At 46.1% G+C, this 21,083-nt stretch overlaps 1 protein-coding gene across 3 annotated transcripts in view; it reads right to left on the bottom strand.

Annotated features, from left to right (window-relative positions):
- Positions 1-21,083, bottom strand: part of TSGA10 (testis specific 10) — a 454,368-nt gene that overhangs the window by 114,314 nt on the left and 318,971 nt on the right. For all 3 annotated transcript variants that reach the window (XM_086933298.1, XM_086933297.1, XM_086933299.1), the window contains exons 13-14: positions 8,683-8,851; positions 8,403-8,513 (exon numbers count right to left, since the gene is read on the bottom strand). In XM_086933298.1, the coding sequence (XP_086789424.1) occupies positions 8,403-8,513; positions 8,683-8,851 (280 nt within the window). The remainder of the gene's footprint in view (positions 1-8,402; positions 8,514-8,682; positions 8,852-21,083) is intronic.

Below are 21,083 nucleotides of genomic sequence, written 5' to 3'. Positions count from 1 at the left end.
AGCCAGGTACTATACATTTCACAATTCCCCACAAGCACTTAGTGGGTGACTTGAATGAACTATGAGCGCATTAACCTTTTTAAAAAAATTATATTTTCAGTACTAGCTGGTAAACATTTATCATCTCAATCACTATTAGAAAATTAACAGCAAGGCAAAATGGATATCCAGGCTTGGATTATTTTCAAGTAATAGGTACTCATGTCAGGATAAACCACTGGCTGGATCCCTTTTAGCTTTATGGAATTAATTCTCATACATGCAGCATTCAACTACAAAAAGTAGGACTCCCCAATGCTCTACCCTTTTCTGTGGTTTCAGGAGTCTTCCAATTCCAGGGATTTGTTACATTTTCTGCAATCACATAACAAATGCAGGGTTGCAGCAGGGAGAATAAACTTACAAGGAGACATGCAGCAGTGAGCCTAGGGGACTCCTCAGAGTACATAAGCACATCAGGGAAAGGCCCCACTGGCCCTCTCGACTTAGCGCTCCCTCCCAGCTAAAGCAGAGACACCATGGCACCCTGGGCAGCCTTGGTGCACAACTGAGATTGCTCCCAATTCTTCACTCCAAAACAAATTGCCTAGTATTTTGATGCTGTAACGTTTTTTGAAAACTCTGAAGCACACACTCTCTTGCCCCATCTCTTCTGTGAATCTCTTGTTCTTTGTAATACTCTGTCTGCTTTTCCTCTTTGTTTATCCTCCTTGCCTATCCATCCACCCTGCTAGATGCCTCCATTATTCTCCCCACGTAGGTCTATTTTAAATTGTTTTTTGCGAACATATCTAGCATATGAGCTGCACACTCAGACTCACATTTTTAAGAAAACAAGTTACTTACTTGTAACTTTAGTTCCCCAGTATTGGTAACTTTCATAGATTCCCATAGCTTGTATTATTCCCCATCGTCGGAATGGGAGTCTCAGTAACAAAAATAACATAGCATTAGGTACAAAAGAGAAAAAAAAGGCCTAGGCTTCACTCCCTTTTGTAGCATATCCACCTCTTTTTGAAATAGAGACCAAAACTAAGCATCAGCCAATCAGAAGAGCCTCAACCCATAGACTCCTCCTGAAGGAACCTCAGAGCCACATCTGCTGAAGGCTGAGCTTTCCCAGGGGAGGAGGGTGGGCGCATGGGAATCTATGAAAGTTACCAATACTGGGGAACCAAAGTTACAGGTAAGTAACTTGTTTTCTTGCCCCAGTATTGGAACTTTCATAGATTCCCATAGCTTGTATCAGAGTAAATAGCAGTAAGCAAGAAAGCACATTTTGTAACATAAATAAAGAGACATGTCAGTATCCGTAATTTTATAAGAGAATAAGTAAACCACATATTGAAATAACAATCCGTACTAACAGTAAATACAAAATGTGCAGAAATAGGAAGGAGGGATAGTAGGGAAAGCTCACCAATCAGTGGAAGAGGTTCCTCAGGGCTGCCTGGCTCACAGCTGTGGTCCTTCCTGTGTCAAGGATTCCAAGCAGTAATGCTTCGTAAAGGTGTGCGCGCTGCTCCAAGTCGCAGCTCTACAACTGTACTCCTGCGAAGAGAGCTGTAGAGGATGCCACGGATCTTGTGGAGTGTGCTCTGATCTGCTGTCCAGCGGCTTACCCGCTGTAGAGTGGCAGTATAGAATGGCACTGGAGATCCATCCCGCAATACTCTGTTTTGACTGTTTTGACAGTGGAAGGCCCTTGCGAGGACCACCAAAAGCGATGAATAATTGAGAAGATTTACGAAACCCTTTGGTGCAATCTTAATAAAATTTCAAGCACCGCTGCACATCCAGAGAATGGAGTGACCTCTCAGCTGGTGTGGAAGGGTGAGGAAAGAAAGACTTGAGAATCACAGGTTCATTGAGATGAAAGTCTGAAGGCACTTTGGTATGAACCTCGGATTAGTTCTTAAAATCACAATATTTCTCTTGAACTGGAGAAAAGGTTCCTGTATTGTGAGAGCCTGCAATTCCCCAATGCGTATTGCCGATGTTAGAGCAAGAAGAAGAGACAATTTTCAAGAAAGAAATTTCATGTCTGCCCGATGAATCGGTTCAAAGGGATTTTTCATGAGCTGTGCGAGAACCAAATTCAAATGCCATGTGGGAGACGGAGGCCTCACCGGGGGAAAGAGTCGAAATAAGCTCTTGAGAAACTGCTTAATAATCCTGGATGACCAGAGAGAAGGTCCAGATGAAGTGAATCTGTAGCGAGAGATTGCTACCAAGTGAACTTTTATGGATGAATGAGCCAATCCTGCCTTAGCCAAGGACAAGAGATAAGGTAGAAGTTAATGAGGCTGAGAAGAGAAAGGGACCACACTCTACTTCTGGCACCAAATGCAAAATCTTTTCCATTTCAAACGGTAAGTCTTGTTAGTGGAAGGGGCTCTAGCTTGAGACAGAACTTCTCTTATCTCATTTGAGATGGGAAGATTTATGAATTCTCGCTGCTCAGGAGCCATGCTGTCAGGTGTAAAGAACGTGGATCCGTATGCCAAATCTGCCCATGGGACATCGTGAGAAGATCCGGAATCGCCCGTAAAGGAAGTGGAGTAACCAGAGTAAGAAGGTGTAGCTCTGCGAACCAGAACTGCTGCGGCCAAGCAGGAGCTATTAAGATCATCTTGCATGGTTCCGCCTTGATCTTTCTGAGCAGCCTCAGAATCACCGGAATGGGGGGAAAGGCGTACAAAAATGCTCTTGACCAAGCTATCGAAAGCGCATTCCCTAATGATCCTCGATGGTGAAGCCTTCTTGCGTAAAATTGGCATTTTTTGTTGATCGGGGTGACAAAGAGATCTATTGAGGGTTTGCCCCACTGATGATAAATGTTGTCCAGTATCGTCTGATTCGGTTCCCATTCGTGGCTGACTGAGGACAGCCTGCTGAGTCTGTCCGCCTTTTCGTTTAGTACTCCTGGTAGATGTTCTGCCTGCAGCGATATGCCGTGTAGAATAGCCCACTCCCAAATCTTCTGGGCCTCTTCAGATAACGGCAGAGATTTGGTACCCTCTTCCTTGTTTATGTAGTGCATGGCCGTAGTGAGGTCCGTGCGGACGAGAACCGCTGACCCCTGCAGTCATGGGACAAAAAACGCCTGCAGTGCCAGCCTGATTGCCCTGAGTTCCAGGAGGTTGATGTGAAAATGACGGTGCTGGGGCAACCAATGCCCGCTGACATGAAGATCCTTAAGCACCGCACCCCACCCCTCCAGTGAAGCATCCGTTGTTACCACTTGATGAGCCGGATTGCTTACGAAGGATAGACCTCTGGAAAGATTTTCTTGCTTCATCCACCACAAGGCTGCTCTCTTCATTGCCACAGTAATCATCACCTTGTCGTCAAATGAGCCATGAACTTGCCTCCATTGTTTGTCTAGCTGTTCCTGAAGAGATCGCATAAGCAATCTGCAGTGACGAATCAGAGGAACGCATGAAGAGATCACTCCCAGAAGGGATTTGTAACGGCGTACTGAAAGACACTTTCTTTTTCTCAATAACCGCGCCATGGATTTCAGTTTTTCCTGCCTTTCTAGGGATGGAAAGGCTTTGTTGAGAGTTGTGTCCAAGATAGCTCCCAGGAAACGCGCCATCCTGGACGGGAATAGAGATGACTTCTCTCAGTTGAGAGTAAGACCCAAATTCTGGAATAGGTTTGTACATGCGTTGACTGCTTCTCTCGCAGCCTCCCTGGACGGGGCCTTCAGCAACCAGTCGTCCAGGTATGGGAAGACCTGAAAATGATGTTTCCGTAGGAAAGCTGCCACAGGTGCCAGCACCTTGGTAAAGATCCTTGGGGCAGAGCGAAGTCCGAAGGGTAAAACCCTTAATTGAAAGTGGCTCTTGGCTTATGTAAATCGAAGAAACCTCCTGTGCGTTGGGTGAATGGGTATGTGAAAATACGCATCTTCGAGATCGAGAGTGGCCATGAAATCTCCTGGATTCAGGAGACGTAAGATATCCTGGAGTGAAACCATCCGAAAGGATTGGGAAATGAGATAGGTGTTTAGCTCCCTGAGATCTAAAATAGGGCGCCATTTCTCCAGTGTCTTTTTTACCAGGAAGAACCTGGAATAGAATCCTTCTCCGCTCTGAGTTGAGGGGAACAGCTCCACCGCTCCCTTGAGGAGCATCTGATGAACTTCAAGCTGCGAGAGACACAGATGTTTTGAAGGAATGGCAGCAGGGGGCATCTGTGTAAACTCGAAAGTATGGCCCTTTCGAATGATGTTGAGCACCCAACGGTCTGATGTTATCCGTGTCCAGTTGTGGAGGTATTGCGATACCCTGCCTCCTACAGATGTTGTTGTGGAGGTGGGTACAGTAGGCAAAGCCGGAACGCCGCTATTGCCTCTTGGACGTATCACGTCCCTGGCGGTTCTGCTTCCCTCTAGCATTCGACCTAGAGAAAGACGAGGCTTGACCTTGCTTTTGGTGGTAGGTTGCTGATACGATTGTGACGTTGATCCGTATGAAGAGCCTCTGTATGAGGTAGTTCTCCTTCCTCTGGCACCCCTGAATGGAACTTTCCGATACTGAAGTGTACCGAGGGACCTAGCCATCTCTGTGTCCTTCTTTATTTCTTGGAGGGCATCATCAATGTGTTTACCGAATAATGACTCACCATCAAAAGGGAGGTCCAAGATCTTGTTCTGGACCTCAGGTCTGAACCACGGCACTCTGAGCCATCCTTGGCAACGAAGAACCGCTGCACCAGCCAATGAACGAAAAGCCGTAGTGGCAATGTCCATGGCACAATCTATCACCTCTGCCGATGTTGCTTCCCCTTCTTGTAGTATCTTCTTGGCCTCTCCTCTTGACTCCTGGGGAAGTTGTTCCAAAAGGTGATAGGTCACACCATTATTGTCGATCATACCTGCCCAGTATCGCCAAATCATTTGCCGCTCGCACCAGAAGACTTGCCATAGAAGAGAACCTCTTACCTGTGTTATCAAGTCACCTGCCCTCCTTATCAGGAGGAGTTGTAAGGGGTGCAGAAGGGTTGCAGGACTTCCTCTGTGCCGCCTGCGATATCACAGAGTCCGGTTTTGGCTGCCCAGTCAAGGACGCCGGACCATCTTCAGGGGCCTTATATTTCTTTTCCAGGGGTGGTAAGACTGGAATTACCATAGCTGAGTTTTTCATTGCCTTTAGACCCTCTTCAGACATCCACAATTGGTATAGATCGGGTCACCTTCCTATAGGGCTCTTTAAATTCATAGAGGAAACACTCTGTCTGTACAGAAGGCATAGGCAGCTTGAATCTACTAGATGCTCTCTCCAACAGCTTATGAAAACGCCCAATATCTGCTGGGGGAGAATCCAGTGGGTCCGGACTAGGTGACGCTGGATCCAGGATCACATACTCATCCCATTCTAAGCCCTGATTAGGCCTGTTATCAACATCCTGATCCTCATCCGAGGAATCATCCTGAACGTCCGGTAGTACTGGAGGTATATTAGGAGCAGGTGTTTGTGGCTGAGAGAACACTTGGATCGGCAACTCCGGAGAAACCATCATCGGAGTCGTAGGGGCAGGTGTGGTCTGAACTGCTGGGACAGAGGCAACCTGAGTTGGAGCCTGAGAAAACCTGGTTTTATAATCCTGCAGCATGCTATGGAGATCCGCCAAGAGTGAGGAAGGAACAGACACCATCTCCTGGCCTGCGGTCTCCTGACGTTGATAAGTGTTGGTAAGAACATTCATGAAGAAACTCGCCCTCAGAGTCAGTTTCCTGGCATTTTACCAACAGTTGAAAGGAACTGTGAGCATACCCAAAAAAGTCCTGATCATCCTCATCAGAATCTTCTTCTTCTTCTTCCAGTAATAAAGCGGGAGGCAAGGGGGTAACCCTCCTTGGAGACGTCATGTCCGGTGTTATCCTTTTCAAGGAAATAGTAATTTTCTCCATCGACGTCTGCATCGTCGACTGTACCATGGGCGATGGAGTAGTTAGAGGAAAACTCGTCGACGAGGTCATCGACGGAAGTGCCTCCGTCGACGGGTGAACTGTCGACGACGAGATGGGCATCGTCAACACAGCTGTAGACGAGACCGTCGTCGCTTCCGCCGCGGTCGTCATGGTCATCGAAGCTCTCGTTGACGATACCGTCGTCATCACCATCGTTGACGAAATCCTCATCGTCGTCGATACCCCCGTCGACATCCTCGTCGACGTCGCTGTCACTGTCATCGACGATCCCATCGACGCCAACTGTACCGTCGACTGTATAACTTTCGCCACCTTAGATTTAGAAGCCTTCGTCGAAGGAGTCTTCTGCTGCGTTGTCGACGACTTGGCTTGGATGCTACCCTGAGTGATTGGCAGTGGTTAGGCAGTTTGCAAGCAGCCTCCCATCACATTTTTGCTGTTTATTCCCAGTATCCAACAATACCAACTTGAGTGACCACTAACCCTGGGTTCTGGAGTAGCGTGCAACTTGATGTACAGCACTTAAACGTCTCAGCAAAGTAGTAGGAGCTATATAAATGTATAAATGCTATATAGTACAATATGTATTTCTTTGTAAAGTGCTCAAATAGGGTATGGGGAAGTAGCACTCTAAAAAAATACTCAAATAAATAAAATAAATACAGCACCTTGGGATTGATAGGTTCCTAATGCAAAAAGAACATTCTCAATAAGGTATTACTCTGCTCCTTGGAAATAGGTTCACAAAGAATTATGGGTGAGTTGTACAAAGATTTTTTTAGGTCGCAAACGGCCAGATTCACATAATCAGGCAGTTTGTGAACACAAAGAAGAGTACTTAAATGTACAAAAGGCAAAATTCGAGGCAGTAACTTGTTACTGAATCGCAATTTGCATTAGTTAGTCAATATTTGGAAGGGACGTGTTTAGGGCATCCCTTTCAAATACCGATTCCCAGAAGTATGTACTAATGTTTGCGACCAAATTCTGGTTGCAAATCATGAATACTTTACCGCCCATTCAAAAGTGGTGATAACCTGTTCACAAACAGGAAGGGGCCCCCAGGAGTATCTTCTGCTTTGAGAATGTTCAAAAAATGAAAGTTACATTTTTTTTTTAAACGCATCCCATTTTCCTTTGTATTTGTGTTGCATTAAAAAAATAAATGATTTCTTTATTTAAAAATTAATCACAGCCATGGTGGTCTGCTGACCTCAGAAGATCACCATCCCTATGATGGCTGTCATTCCTCATGGGTCATAAACGGTGGCCTACCTCAGTAATATTAATGAGGTAGGTTGATTTGCCACCCCATAGGTATTGCTAAAAAAAAATGAAACTTGCATACATTTTGAACAGCGATTATCAAATAGTGATTCCGAAAAAAACGTAATTTGAAAAACGCTATCCTTCAGAATGTACATCTGGCCCTTAGTTATTTAGCAACAACCAAATTACCCTCCCACCAAACTCGCTGACTGTATTAAATCTTTACAATTTTCATCTACCAGTTGCATTAACATTAGGAGACCCCTTAAATCTACTTTTTAAAATAAAACAGGAAATACTGTATGACATTTTATTCAGTACAACGGTCCACAGACAATGTTTTTTCATCTTCATGTGCCCTAGCCCTTCATCACTCATACCTTCGCAAACATGTCTTCTTTTAATGCAGTTATTAGCACTAATAACACTACTTACTACTGCCACGCCTAGCGATGACAGCCTTTACCTACTTGTCCTAGGTGCTCAATGGTCTTCCTTATGATGTGACTGGCACTAACAAAGCTGTTCCCTTGAAAGTTATCAATTTCTATGGAGAGTGACGCCATTAATGACCAACCAAAAGACATATGTATTGATGTCAAAAGCACACTTCTTGGTGTGAGAGGAATGCTGGCCTTCTCAGACTGCATCTAAATTATTCCATCAACTTTCTGGTATACAAGTAGTGAGATAGAGGCCTGGCACAAATGACACCTACTTACCATCTATATTTAAAAACGTATTCTCCCTTTTAATTATCTAGGTCTGAGCAAAGAAGAGATAGGTGGATATCGAAAGCTGCAGACAGTTGAGGGTACTACTGGATTTGTGGTTTGTTACCATCCAATTGTCTTGTTTTGTGGATCAGTAGTGTGCTAACAATATTCCAAATGTTGTAGAGAAGGGCATTTGGGATTTCTTTGTTGCTACTGGATAACAAGCCAAACGTATTTGCCAGCACCAAAAACAAGCTTTTTATTCTGTGCCACCATAACTATGCTGTGAAATGTAACATAAGTGATAGGTGTATTGAACCTGTGAATATGAATTAAATTCCACCCCAATTGCATTCAATTACAGGCATTTAATAAAATACATTCTTTACATCAACTTTGAAATGATGATGTCACGTTATGGCCTAAAATATAACGTACACATTTAAAACAACAATAAGAAAATTGCAAAAACCTACTTTAGAATGTATTATACTCTCAAGTCTGGAAACATCTGTGATAGTATCTTGCACCTTGAGCTTAACATCCTCAAGTTCCTTCTGGGAATCTTTCAGTCTGTGGTTCAGTGTCTAAAAAAACATATACCTCTTAAAAGTTAGAAAGAATACAGTATTTATTAATGTAAAATGCAGACTGCCACTATCTCTGTGGGTACAGGCATTTATTGCACAAAAAGGTACCTGAAATACGCAGATTACAACTTTTTGCTGTACTGGTAACAAGGAAAGCAACACATACCTGGTTTTCTTGTTTTGTCCTAGAGAGTTGGTCTTGTAATCGGCAATTCTCTTGAGTTGCAGACTCTCTGTCTCTGCCTGTGCGAGAAAGTTCTTCATTGGTGTCATCCAGTTGGCGGCACATCCTGGCAAGCTCTTGATCCCTGATGTTGACAAGTTCCTTAGCTTTTCTTTTTACAAATGATAAACATGGCGGATTAAAATGCTGCTTTAATAAACAAGCTGGTACACGTCAATTAAAAGGCAAGGAGTCCAGAGAGAGCATTGGATTCTACAACAGATTCTAATATATAACAACGTGCATGGGTTTCTCTCTTTTATGGAAGGGTACTAAAACATTTCCACAATGTATGCTTCGCATAAAAGTTGCTTATTTTGTTTATTCATTTATTTATTGCTGTTTATATGGTGCACGACTCACTCCTGAAGAAGTATCTCGGCGCTTGCGTTGCAGGCAAGGGCGAGTGCGTTCAGAACATCAATGTTTTTAACATCTTCTTAAAATTCCAGAAATCAGAGCAGGTATGGATGTGAACTGGCAATATGTTCCAATGATACAATATGAAAATTACCTGTCACAGAATCTGGCCGTGCGGATACGGGGGTCTGCAGAAGAGCTTTATTGGAGGACCTTACTGTCTAGGAGGCTGGTAATGTCTTAGCCTTGAATAAAGGACAGGTGTGGATTTATAGATTGCCTTGTGCATCAGACAGCCCAGCTTAAAGTCTATGTGATTTCTGATGGGCAGTCAATGCAGTTTCTTCAGTATGTGGCAGAGGGAGGCCTTGCAGGAAGGTGGAAGATTAACCATGCGGCTGTGTTCTGCACAACTTGCAGTTTGACCAGCAAGGTGTCGTTTGCAGATATCAGTAAGGCATTTCCATAGTCCAGACGACTGACTATGAAAGCCTGGGCAAGGTTTTTCCTTGTGGTGGAAGGAAGCCAGGGAAACACTCTTTTTAATAGTCTCATTGTGGCAAAACACAGCTGACTTGGCTTCCCATGGACAACGTGTGATCATTCTTTACTCCCAGATTTTTCACCACTTGCTTATTGGAGGGAGCAGGGCCAAGGTCGGGGGGCACCTGTCTACCGACCATCACTCTTGCGCTTTGCCAAATAGTAAGTTCTTTTATTTTGCAATGTTGAGTTGGAGGCAGTTATTAGCCACCCAGTTAACAATCTCTGACATGGAATATGCAAATTGCGCTTTCACTCTGTCAGGGTGAGGACCAAAGGAAACGAGGAGTCAAGTGTCATCAGCATAGGACATGATCTCCAGACTGTAAGCTCCCACAGACTGAGCCAGAGGTGCCACATAGACATTAAAAAGGGGTGGAATCAGACAAGGGCCCTGAGGGACCTCTGTGTTGATGCGCATCATTTTGGATTTAAAAGGGCCAAGACAATTGTTTTGAGCGCGATTGTCAAGAAAGTTTCCAAGCCAGTGTACCACTTTGCTGTGGATGCATGCTTCATGTAATCTGAGGATTGGAATGGAGTTGGTACAGCACAGCAAAAAGAATGGAGTTGGATATCATGTCAAAAGCCGCAGAATGGTTTAATAGTACTGGCATGACTGGAGTACCTGCATCTAAAGAGATGCGGATATTGTCCGTGACTGCCAGTAGAGCCATCTCCGTGCTATGTAACGATTTAAAACCGAATTGAGAAGAGTCTAAAATCTTGTGGTCTTCTAGAAAGGAAATTAGTTATTTGTTAATGAGGATTTCCAGAACTTTAGTGAGCAAGAGTAGCAAAGAGATTAGTCTATAGTTTGAGAATACTTCAGGATTAGAGAAGTGAAGTAGTGTGGCTCACTGGTTAGAGGCGGCAGACCCGAGAGCAGAGGACGGCCCGGGACCAGGGTTCGATTCCCGGCGCGGCAGGTTTCTGGACCAGGGTCAGCGGACTCGATAATTCTCTCGCCTCGGTGCCCACTCTGATCAGCGATCACACTCGGCAACTCTGAGCATTAGCTTGCCTCATCTTCACTAACGGCCCCACCAGACCGCCGGGGATGCCTGGTCTCACCCTGGAGATACCCATTAAGGGACCATCTCTCAGGGAAGCCAGGAAGGGTTTCGCAGCGGTCGAAGCGCCTTGGGACCCTACGGGTAAGTAGTGCGCTATATAAATGCCTATACATTTACATTTACATTTACAGAGAGGGCTTTCTAAGGAGCGGAGAATCTTGCGCACATTTCGGTTAGCACTTTCGCAGAACCTAGGGAAAGGTTAAACAACATCTTTATAAAAAGCGCCAGATGATAGGCTAAACTGGTCACAATTCGGGGGGGGGGGGGACATGAATGGTGGGGGGAGGCTGTTTTTGCAATGGTTAGCATTTTCACCACCTGTTCTGTAGAGCGGGGGTCGAAATCACACAAGCTAGCATTGGCACCAGGATGTCAAAAAGAACACTTGCCGCTGTAGTGAGAAGTAGACTCTGGTATGGCCTCTAAGCTCTAAGTCTGAAGTTGTCGTTGGATGTGGGGATGTTTCTGAAAGGGCTATACTAACCTGCCATGGTGCAATAAAACATAATTATGGACCAATCCTTGCCCTGGGTGGAGTAAAGATAGACGGTTGATTGTGGAGGGAGGAGGACAAGAATGGTCAAGCCTCACGCATCTATAAACATCCAGTTCTCAAGACTTGTGCACAATGTAATGGCAGCTTCCCAGGGGCAGTGCCTACCAAATCTACAGATTATTTGTACACCAGGAGGTGAACCATGGCAGAGATCATGGTCCCCCTTGCTCACCCATCCCCACTCACAACCTAGTTCCTGGGAACCAGGACTGAGGGTGTCAAGAGATATTTGATTTAAATGGATAGTTAACGGCACTGCCATCATAGACCAGAACTCAATCTCCTCATTGTGAAACTCAACTCCATCAATGGGGTACTGGCTATACATGCTGGGAATAACTGTGCCATACTCACTAAGGACCAGACACAAAGGCACCACAGAACCTGAAGACCTCCATGAACTGCAGTTTTAACTGTTTTATCTGAACAATGATCTCTGGGAGAGGTTCAAGGGAATACACAACTCTGCTGTTTATGTTTTTCCTGCCTTCCAACATGCCTATTGGTTATTACCTGAAGCCCTGCAAAAGGTCTCAAAGATACTGTGTGACTGATGGCCTTCCCATGATATCATCCTTGACTCTCAAGTGCATGCCACAAATCCCTCTGGAGTTGGGTGCTTTGACATCCACCACTTGTAGCCACAAAGCAGATAACCATCTCACATCTTTCTCTCAGCACTGAGCCCATCCCTGTAGGAAGGTGGATGTCTGACTATGGTTACCCCCAAACTTTGTGCCTGGTGTTTAGCTGGTTTTTGACATAGTTGGCCTGGGATCCTGCTATTCAGGGCCCCAGGCTAATTGCTCTCTCCTTAAAATGGACTCCATGTACCTTAGGTGCATTACGAATTGGAACTGGTTCACCTTATTGGCCCCTGTAACAGTGTACCTTAGGTACCCAGGGCATAGGTGTTTCCAAGGCTTACGAGGGGCTGCAGCATGTATTGTGCCACCCCTGGCCTGGCCTCCATATTTGACACAACTGGCTGATCACTCAGCTGGGATAAGTTGGTGTAATCACCTCTTACTTAGATATAGTATCCCTATATCTAACCCTAAACTGGACATATATGTTCCTATCAGCCACTCCTATGGAAGGCCTCTTCAATCCTGGAGGCAGAGTGCTTGGAAATATGTGAGATGGTGCTCTAGCATGAGCTGAGCCTGTCTGCAGCTGTCGGGAACCACTCCCTTAGCTGTTCCAGGATATTGCCATACCATATACTCTTAAGTGCATTATAATCCTCGGGGTTATATGCTAACTTTGGTTTGGCTTTATCAAAACATGTTGAGTAAGGTGCCATACGATTTGGAATACTATCCCCTCGACAGTTCTGTCGACGGGGATAGCATTCCACCCTTCTAGAGGGACACGAAATGTGTGTAGCCTTAACCCCGGTTAAAGTTAACCAGAGCCTCAGCATCACAAAATGGATGCTGCCACCACAGACACAAGTCTGACCTCCTGCTGCTGGGAGTCCTTCCAGCGAGGGAGGCTTGGACAAAGGGTTTCCTGCCTTGGGAGGTGCGAGCACCACCCCAGACAGGGTTTTGTGTATTGGGTAGGACAGGGCTGAATAGATTGAGACATGCCCGGGGCACACAAGGTGTCTCCGTGCATAAGCCAGTCCAAACCGGTCCTGGGACTTTCCAGACCCAGGCCTGGCGAGGAGCTGGACAAAGGAAAGGGGGTGTAACCGCCCCCCTTCCTGGTTCCACCCAGAGGAGGGACCTAGTAGGTGATCCACCCCTCAGATTGGGAATATGAGTGGGAGCAGTCCCATTGCACAGCAGATCATCCTGAAATCAACTTTACACGAAGAAGACGACTGGACTTCGACATTCTGCTGCACAGAAGACTGAAGAAAATCTCCCTTGTGGCCTAGGAGTGGCCACCCTGTGAAAGCAGGTACCAACCAGCGAATCGACGTCTGCTTTGCCGCCGCCTCCCGCCGGAGCCCGAGCCCAGAGCCTGACAAGACCCAGACTCCCAGACTTCTCACAGCCCGATCCACAGTCCCTGCAAAGAAGCGACCCGTGGAGGCACCGAGAGACGTGGGACCGGACATCTTGGGGACTGAGAACCCCCAACACTGAGCAGCCCTTGCACCGAAGATCAGCCCCCAGCATCTCCACGATCTGCGTGGGGCCCTTTTGCATTGTGCTACTCGACGCGCCATCCCGGCCACTAGCCACGTGGTCAGCGGCCATCTTGGCGACGAAACCGACGAACTACACTGTGGGTCTGGTTGCTCCAGACTTGCCCTCGCTCCTGTAAAAAGGAGCACCCGCTCTGACCTTGCTGGTCCGAGTGATAAGCCTTTTTCAACTCCTGCGTGGCTTGCATTAGCCAAGGCCTGTTTGCTCCGATCAAGTTGCCGACACCACCAACAGCGAGAAGCCTGCGTGGGACAGCTCGTGACCGACTCCTGGACTTCTTCGACCCCCGGTGTCCACGTGGCTGCAGAGAGAAGCTACACCTCAATGCCTGTTTGCACCCGACATCGCCTGGTTCCAATCTGGTTCCACGGTAATCACTGGCTAGTGACTTTGAACATTGTCCCCTCTGCTTTCAGGACTTCACATCTTCAGATCCCCCCTGGATCCACCGGAACTCTTCACATCGAGCCGCCTGCAGCATCTTCAGCTCCAAGCACCATCGACCTGCGTGACGAAACCCGACACTACTTCGACCCTGTGCACCCGCTTCCTGTGGGTGAGGTAAATCAGCAACGCCGGTGTTCCTACACTGGTACACACCTCTAGGGCCTGTGTCTCAAGTTTCAGCTTTCTAGGTCACTCGGAAGGTTCCGAACTAACTAACTTTCTAACTTTTACGCACCATAGACTTTGTATTGGTGAGTGCGTGCACTTTAAACACTGCACCCGAGTCCCGCGGGCCTTTCCCGACTTAGTCACTGCTAGTCCCGAACAGCTCCAGCGATTCCCAAGGCCCTAGGCCTGTTTCCTTTCAGATTGGTATCTCTTATACCACTTTCTTAGTATATGGTTTAGGTGGCCCCTAGGGCTCATCCATATTGTGCAACGTTTGTGTATTTTAAACTGTGTTTTGTTTAACGCTTGTGCTTCTGTGCTCATAAAGAGTTCAGGGGATATTTGTAGTTAATAAATATATATATATTTTCAATATATATCTGTGTGGTGTCCTTTCATTTGGTATTCAAGGGGGTTGTGTATGGTAATACAGCTGGCTTCACATGCCTATCAGAGTTTAGCCCAAGACTGCTTTGTCCACGTTACCACTAGGATAACTGGTCTATAAGGTTGACTTACAACCAATCATCATAAGGGTTGTTTGGACTGATACAAGGTGGTTCCAGAATTGGAAACATCATATATCAGGCCAACTTCTCACAATCCCTTCTTGTCTTCGTGCTTCCAAAAAATTGGAAGGCTCTACCAGTCATTATAAGTCAAATACATATTGCTAGGTTGGTCTTTGATGTCTTAATGTTTTGAGAGCTACTCGAATTGTATTTGTGAAGCTAATGGCGGAAAAAAACAATCTAAGGATGGAGCCGATGCCCATGCGCACTACCAACTAAGGGAGGAGTCACCAAGATACAAAAGACTCTCCAAGAGAAAAACAAAGTGCAATCATCCGAGCCCAACACCAGATGGCGATCTATTCATAATGTACCATCTGCAGCCCATATGCCTCGAACCTACTGTTATTGCCCTCAACTTACTTTGTTCATTAAGATGAGACGGAGGATTAATGGGCTACTTCGCAACTCTATTACCCCTGGTAACATTTGAAATATTTTTTTTAATTCAAATTTACTTTGAAAAACTTACCACGAAAAAAATTATTTTCCGAATGCTTCTTTGCAAAAGCTTTCAAATTCTCTAAACGTTGAGCTATTCTTTCTCAAAAGCAAAAGCATAGACAGGTACGCCCTACAATTGCGTATTCAACTAAATACAAAGTAATTATATAATCTCTAGAGAAAGCATTCCTCCATGGGAAATACTTCTTCTGGGAAATAACTTTGTAAAACGACATAAGACCACTAGGCTACTTTTCATCTACTGTTACACATTTTTGTTTACAAATCCTCTATGATCACAAAGGAAAGCCAGCACTATCCTGAACATACAATGTACACAAGAAAGATGGCATTGAAGACACATACGGCTAATGCTGGAGTGCGAAAAGTAGCTAAGTACCAGCCAATGCTGTCAGGGCCCACCAATACAGAGGGTACATTCACATTAAGCATGCAATATAGGTTCAAATAGCAGCTTGATGGAAGGCTAGCCTTCCCCTATGTAGGCTAAAGGGCCCTCTCATGACCTGGCTCAGACTGGGGATCAGCTTGCAGGGGCCCATGATGTTAAGTCTCCTCACAGAGCTCCCACTCAGACTACTGGGACCAAAAAAGGCCCCTACATAGTAGACTATTTCCAATCTTTTAACCAGTCTCCGAGTTGAAACTCAGATAAACTTTAATATGAATGGTGATGCTAACACTCAATAAGGAAAACCCTTTAAGCTCTTGATGGACTAGTATATTAAGCTCTTTTTTTTAAAAACAAACTTTGTTTTTTTTCTGTTTTTTATTATGACTTCCTTCACTTTGTCACATGATTAATGCAGTCATTGGTATATATTTGTTTGAAAATTTGCGCTTCAATATTCCAATCTATTTTCATATGAGAAGTTACATAGGCCTCAACGACTCCCTTACAGACCACAGCACAAACATTATTCAAACTGCAGCAGTGAAAATACAGGAGGTAATATTGTACATAATATTTAACATAGCATACGGTCCATTATTCCTGAGTGTCATAGTGAATCTAACCCCACTTAAACGAAACCCCCACCACAACCAAATGGATCCACACCTCCCCTAGGGCTCCAACTACCTTATACAGTTATTGATTAGTGCTAATATTTGTCCCGCCTCCCTTAGATTTCTGTGTTCATCTGCGATAAATACTCCACCACTTCCACTAAGCAGGGGGTTCAAGCTATCCATAGCGTTCCCTTGCATTTCCTCTCCTGTCCTACTGAGTGTTCGGAGCTTTAGAGTGAGTAGACGGCTCTCCGTTTTTGCATGCTTCAACCATCATGTCCCAGTCTAACGAAATCACTGTTTTCCATAGGCCTCGTGCCTCCTCCCTACACAATGTGGCACTTTGGGTTCTAGTCTTTCTACATTTCACTTTCAGTAGTCAGTTCACAGCTGTGGTAAGGGTAACTACAGCAACCAGGAAAGGCAATGTAGCTGGATTTAACTTTGACTTCACTTAGGGAGAGTTGAACGAAGCATTTTGTGCAGTCGCAAATTGCCCAATCACAGAATCAGGCCATTTGCAAAAGCAAAATTTGCAAATTTGCAATTTGCTGCCATTTGAAAAATGATGGTAACCCATTTGTAAATAGGAAGTGGTCCACAAGGGACCCCTTGCCCTTTGACAATGGTTGGCAAAATGTTTTTTAAGAGCAGGCGGTGGTCAGTGGGGCCACTTATTACTCTTAAAACATTTTACTTCAAAATGTCATTAATTTATTTTTAAACACAATCCCGTTTTCCTTTAAGGAAAGCGAGCTACATTAGAAAAAAATAAAGTTGTGTAGTGCGTGGCCAAGGAGGCAATGGAGTGAGACGTGTCTCCCTTGCTCTCGGTCCTCCCTGGGCCCTCCGCACTGCTGTTTGCTGTGACAGCGGTACAAAAGGGGGTGGTGATGGACGGAGCATCTAAATCAATCAAACACTCACACCCAGTCAAGAGATCTGGGTTTAATCCATCACCGTTCTTTAGCCCACTCCGCCACCCCAGTTAAGACATGGCTATATGCAAATCAGTCTGACCCTGTGCCTCATGGGAACAGTCCAGCCCGAACTGCCAGGCCATGTCTTCCATGGACCGGAAACAAGCTTCCGAGGACCGGTTTCTAGCATTCCAGCCGTCTTCAGCCCGGCTTGCTTGAATCCAGTGGCAAAGTGAGCAAGAGACTCACATCTGAGCATACCCTGTCACACTTATGGCGGCCAAAAGCGGTACAAAAGGGGGTGGTGATGGACGGAGCATCTGAATCAATCAAACACTCACACCCAGTCAAGAGATCTGGGTTTAATCCATCACCGTTCTTTAGCCCACTCTGCCACTCCAGTTCGGACATGGCTATATGCAAATCAGTCTGACCCTGTGTCTCATGGGAACAGTCCAGCCCGAACTGCCAACCGGTCCTCGGAAGCTTGTTTCCGATCCAGGGAAGACATGGCTTGGCAGTTCGGGCTGGACTGTTCCCATGAGGCACAGGGTCAGACTGATTTGCATATAGCCATGTCTGAACTGGGGTGGCAGAGTGGGCTAAAGAACGGTGATGGATTAAACCCAGATCTTTTGACTGGGTGTGAGTGTTTGATTGATTCAGATGCTCAGTCCATCACCACCCCCTTTTGTACCGCTTTTGGCCGCCATAAGTGTGGCAGGGTATGCTCAGACGTGAGTCCCTTGCGCACTTTGCCACTGGATTCAAGCAAGCTGGGCTGAAGATGGCTGGAATGCCAGAAACCGGTCCTCGGAAGCTTGTTTCCGGTCCAGGGAAGACATGGCTTGGCAGTTCGGGCTGGACTGTTCCCATGAGGCACAGGGTCAGACTGATTTGCATATAGCCATGTCTGAACTGGGGTGGCAGAGTGGGCTAAAGAACGGTGATGGATTAAACCCAGATCTTTTGACTGGGTGTGTGTGTTTGATTGATTCAGATGCTCAGTCCATCACCACCCTCTTCTGTACCGTTTGCTGTGACAGGGCATCAGCGGCCACGCCGGGGTACTCCTGGGGGGCATCAGAACCTGGTGGGCGACATCCCCAACCCAACTGCAGCTGGGCAGAGCGGAGTGGACGGACTGTGGATGCCCCACTGCGAGATGGCCTGCAGCAGCATCCTGTGCCTGAGGGGGTGTTCCGGCCCTCCAGAGACACGGAGACCGGATCGGCGGCCTGGTGGTGAGGCCCTGCAAAGCGAGGCTGGGCCTGTTTCCCCTGAGGAGCTGCGGACAAAATGACTGAACCGGTAAGCGGGGGCCACTACCTGGGGGCGGGCATTGACCCTGACACAAGTCACCACAGGCCGGTCAGGCCCTTATCTGCTAGCCCCCCGGCACTGCGTGGACACATCTTGGAAGAGCTCCGGTTTGGTACCTCTCTTTGCAGGTGCAATTTTTCGGATTAGGCTGGCAGTGGGCACCTCTTGGGGCTGGTGGACTAGAGGATCTCACTGGCCTTCGGGAGAAGCCCCCCACCATAAACTTTTGTTGCACCTGAGAACCACACAACACTGACCCAAAGGGCTTTGGACTGGGTCTCTAAACTAGGCACGTGGCTCCTGGTGGGCACTTGACAGCAAGAGGGCGGGTGGCGGTGGTTGTCACCGGTGGCATCCACTCGACCCTGCCCTGGATGTTGATGTGGCCCTCACTTTGACAATGCCTGGCTTGCCCATTCGTGTGGTGGCTTGGGGCTGCATGCCCTTGCTGGAGGCGCCAGTGCCTTCTTTCTGCCTGGGTAGCCTGGTTGGAGCCACGTTGGAGCCAGCGGATGTGGACCTGTAAACTGGCGGGCTGGGTGGAGAAATCGTGCCCCACAACTGACCCTATGCCCCCGCCATGCCCTGCTCTAAGGCGGCCAAAGACACATCAGTAATGTCTCTCTGAAGCAAGACTTCACAGCAGGAGGTCGCGCCATGTCCCCCCAAAGTCTCCGAGTACGGTGGCGACCAGCGATCCCTCTGCCCTGGTGACCCAGGGTTACATGGACCGCTTCTTGCATGAGATACGAGCTGACATCTCCTCGCTCAAGAAAGACTTCAAATCGGGCATTTGGGACATCCGTAAGGAGGTGACAGAAATCGGACCCAGGGTAGACGATCTGGAGCGGACGGTCAACATGCGGGCCAAAGACCATGAGATTCTGTAGCGGCGTGCTAATGCTCTGGAAGACCAGCACCTCCAGTTGCAAGCGAAATAGGAAGGCCTAGAAAATAGGAGATGCCGCAACAACATCCGCGTCCGGGGGGTACCGCCGGGGGTAGAGGGCAGAGTGACTGAATGAGTCTTACTAATTAATACAGAATAAAGAGGCGAAATCATACAGAATTACGACCATCTTATCTCTTCTGTGGTTTCAGATACATTTGCCAATCAATCTAAGGAACGTATTATGATTACTATGTGCTGCTTAAATATGGTTCCTACCCCTCTGACTGTAGAACTGTTTGTAACTTCGCTAGAAGTTCAAGTATAATTTCTTTGCATTGAGTCCTCAAGGTTTCCGATTGAACATGGTTTCTTATGATGACCTGGAAACCCTAAGCTGTGTCAAATTCTCTTTAATGGTTTCACATAAACAATCTAATATAGTCACAAACCTGTCGGGGAAGATATAGCATTTGGAGCTCTCGATAGTTCCATAAGTAAGCTGGTTCAAAGTATCATTCACCAAAGCCATATATAATCAATTAATGCACATTCTATTGTGCAAAAAGAGCCTAATTGTAAATAACAGCAGCACTTCCTCAAACAACTCAAAGAAGCATATGTGCATCCTACGCTAAGATTAATGTTCATGCTAGCATCCAGGAGAGGTCATAGCAAGACATCACATGAGAGATAACAATCCACAAAACAGAGAGAAGACCAGTAGTAAAAGACGTTCTGCAAGAAATGTATTATTTTATATTGACTCAATGTGAAGCTCCAAATGTCCCTGATAGGGAGTCTTCTAAAGCTCAGATGTACAGGTGCCCTTTAGCACAGCAATACAACACTAGAAATGGTGACTGGTTGTGATCAGAACATACTCCACTTCATTACATTGTGCCAGTCAAGCATTTATCTACACAATTTTCCTGCTTTTGTTTAGACAGTGCTCGCACCTCTCTGGTTGGGGAGAGTAGAATGGCATGACAGTGTCTGTGGGGCTGGATTTGAGAAATAAAGGATGGCAGGATGATAGCTATGAGTATTTTAGGTGCAGTATTGCATCGTAATCCTGTATTCAAATTTTTGGCCTCAAAACTGCAAAACCACAATACCATAAAAATGCTGCAAAATGCAGTTATGTGCCAAAAAAAGAATTCATAAACATTTAAAAATCTCTGTCCCCCTTAACTTTATTTTCATGTTACTGTGAGCCCAGTGAAGAACACAAAATGTAAACAATTGGTAACAGACAGGACACCAGCATTAGATTAAATTACATTATATAGAGTTATACACATAAAGCAATTACCCCAGTGAGAGTGTAATGTCTAAAGAATGTAAAGGGCTGATGGCCACTGTGTGGTTGACAGACTGTGGTTGGAACTAGATTGAAGTCACCAGTAGCCACCAACAGAAGGTGATGGTGAGAGAGAATAAAATGAGGCTCTGTCACTCCTGGAACTGCAAGCTAGCATGTTGACATTCTGAGTAGTGGCAAACACTAACCACACATTTCAGTTCACAGCCTAGAGCTGTTCTTGTTATCTGACCTGGAGTGCTGATAACTGCTGCACCCAATATTGTAAGTCAATGTGTTCAGATGGCCAACTAGCCCGAAGGAATAGATTTTTGTTAGTGATGTCCAATCTTCTTTGGTTGTGTTACTTGCGTGTTAGGAATTGCTAAAAGACAAGTGGTGATCTGCTTCAAATACACTGGTAGCTTCTGCTAGCTACACCAACTGCTACCCTGGAACCCACAACAAGCTTTTTGAAATCAGGTGATTAGAATCCACATCTTGCTTCTGAGTATCATTTCATTCTATACTTTCATCTGACTTTGT

The sequence above is a fragment of the Lissotriton vulgaris genome, chromosome 8 (genome assembly GCF_964263255.1).
Source record: "Lissotriton vulgaris chromosome 8, aLisVul1.2, whole genome shotgun sequence".
Taxonomy (NCBI): Eukaryota; Metazoa; Chordata; class Amphibia; order Caudata; family Salamandridae; genus Lissotriton; species Lissotriton vulgaris.
The sequence above is the reverse complement of the archived record's forward strand: the minus strand, read 5'-3'. Positions and strand labels throughout refer to the sequence as shown.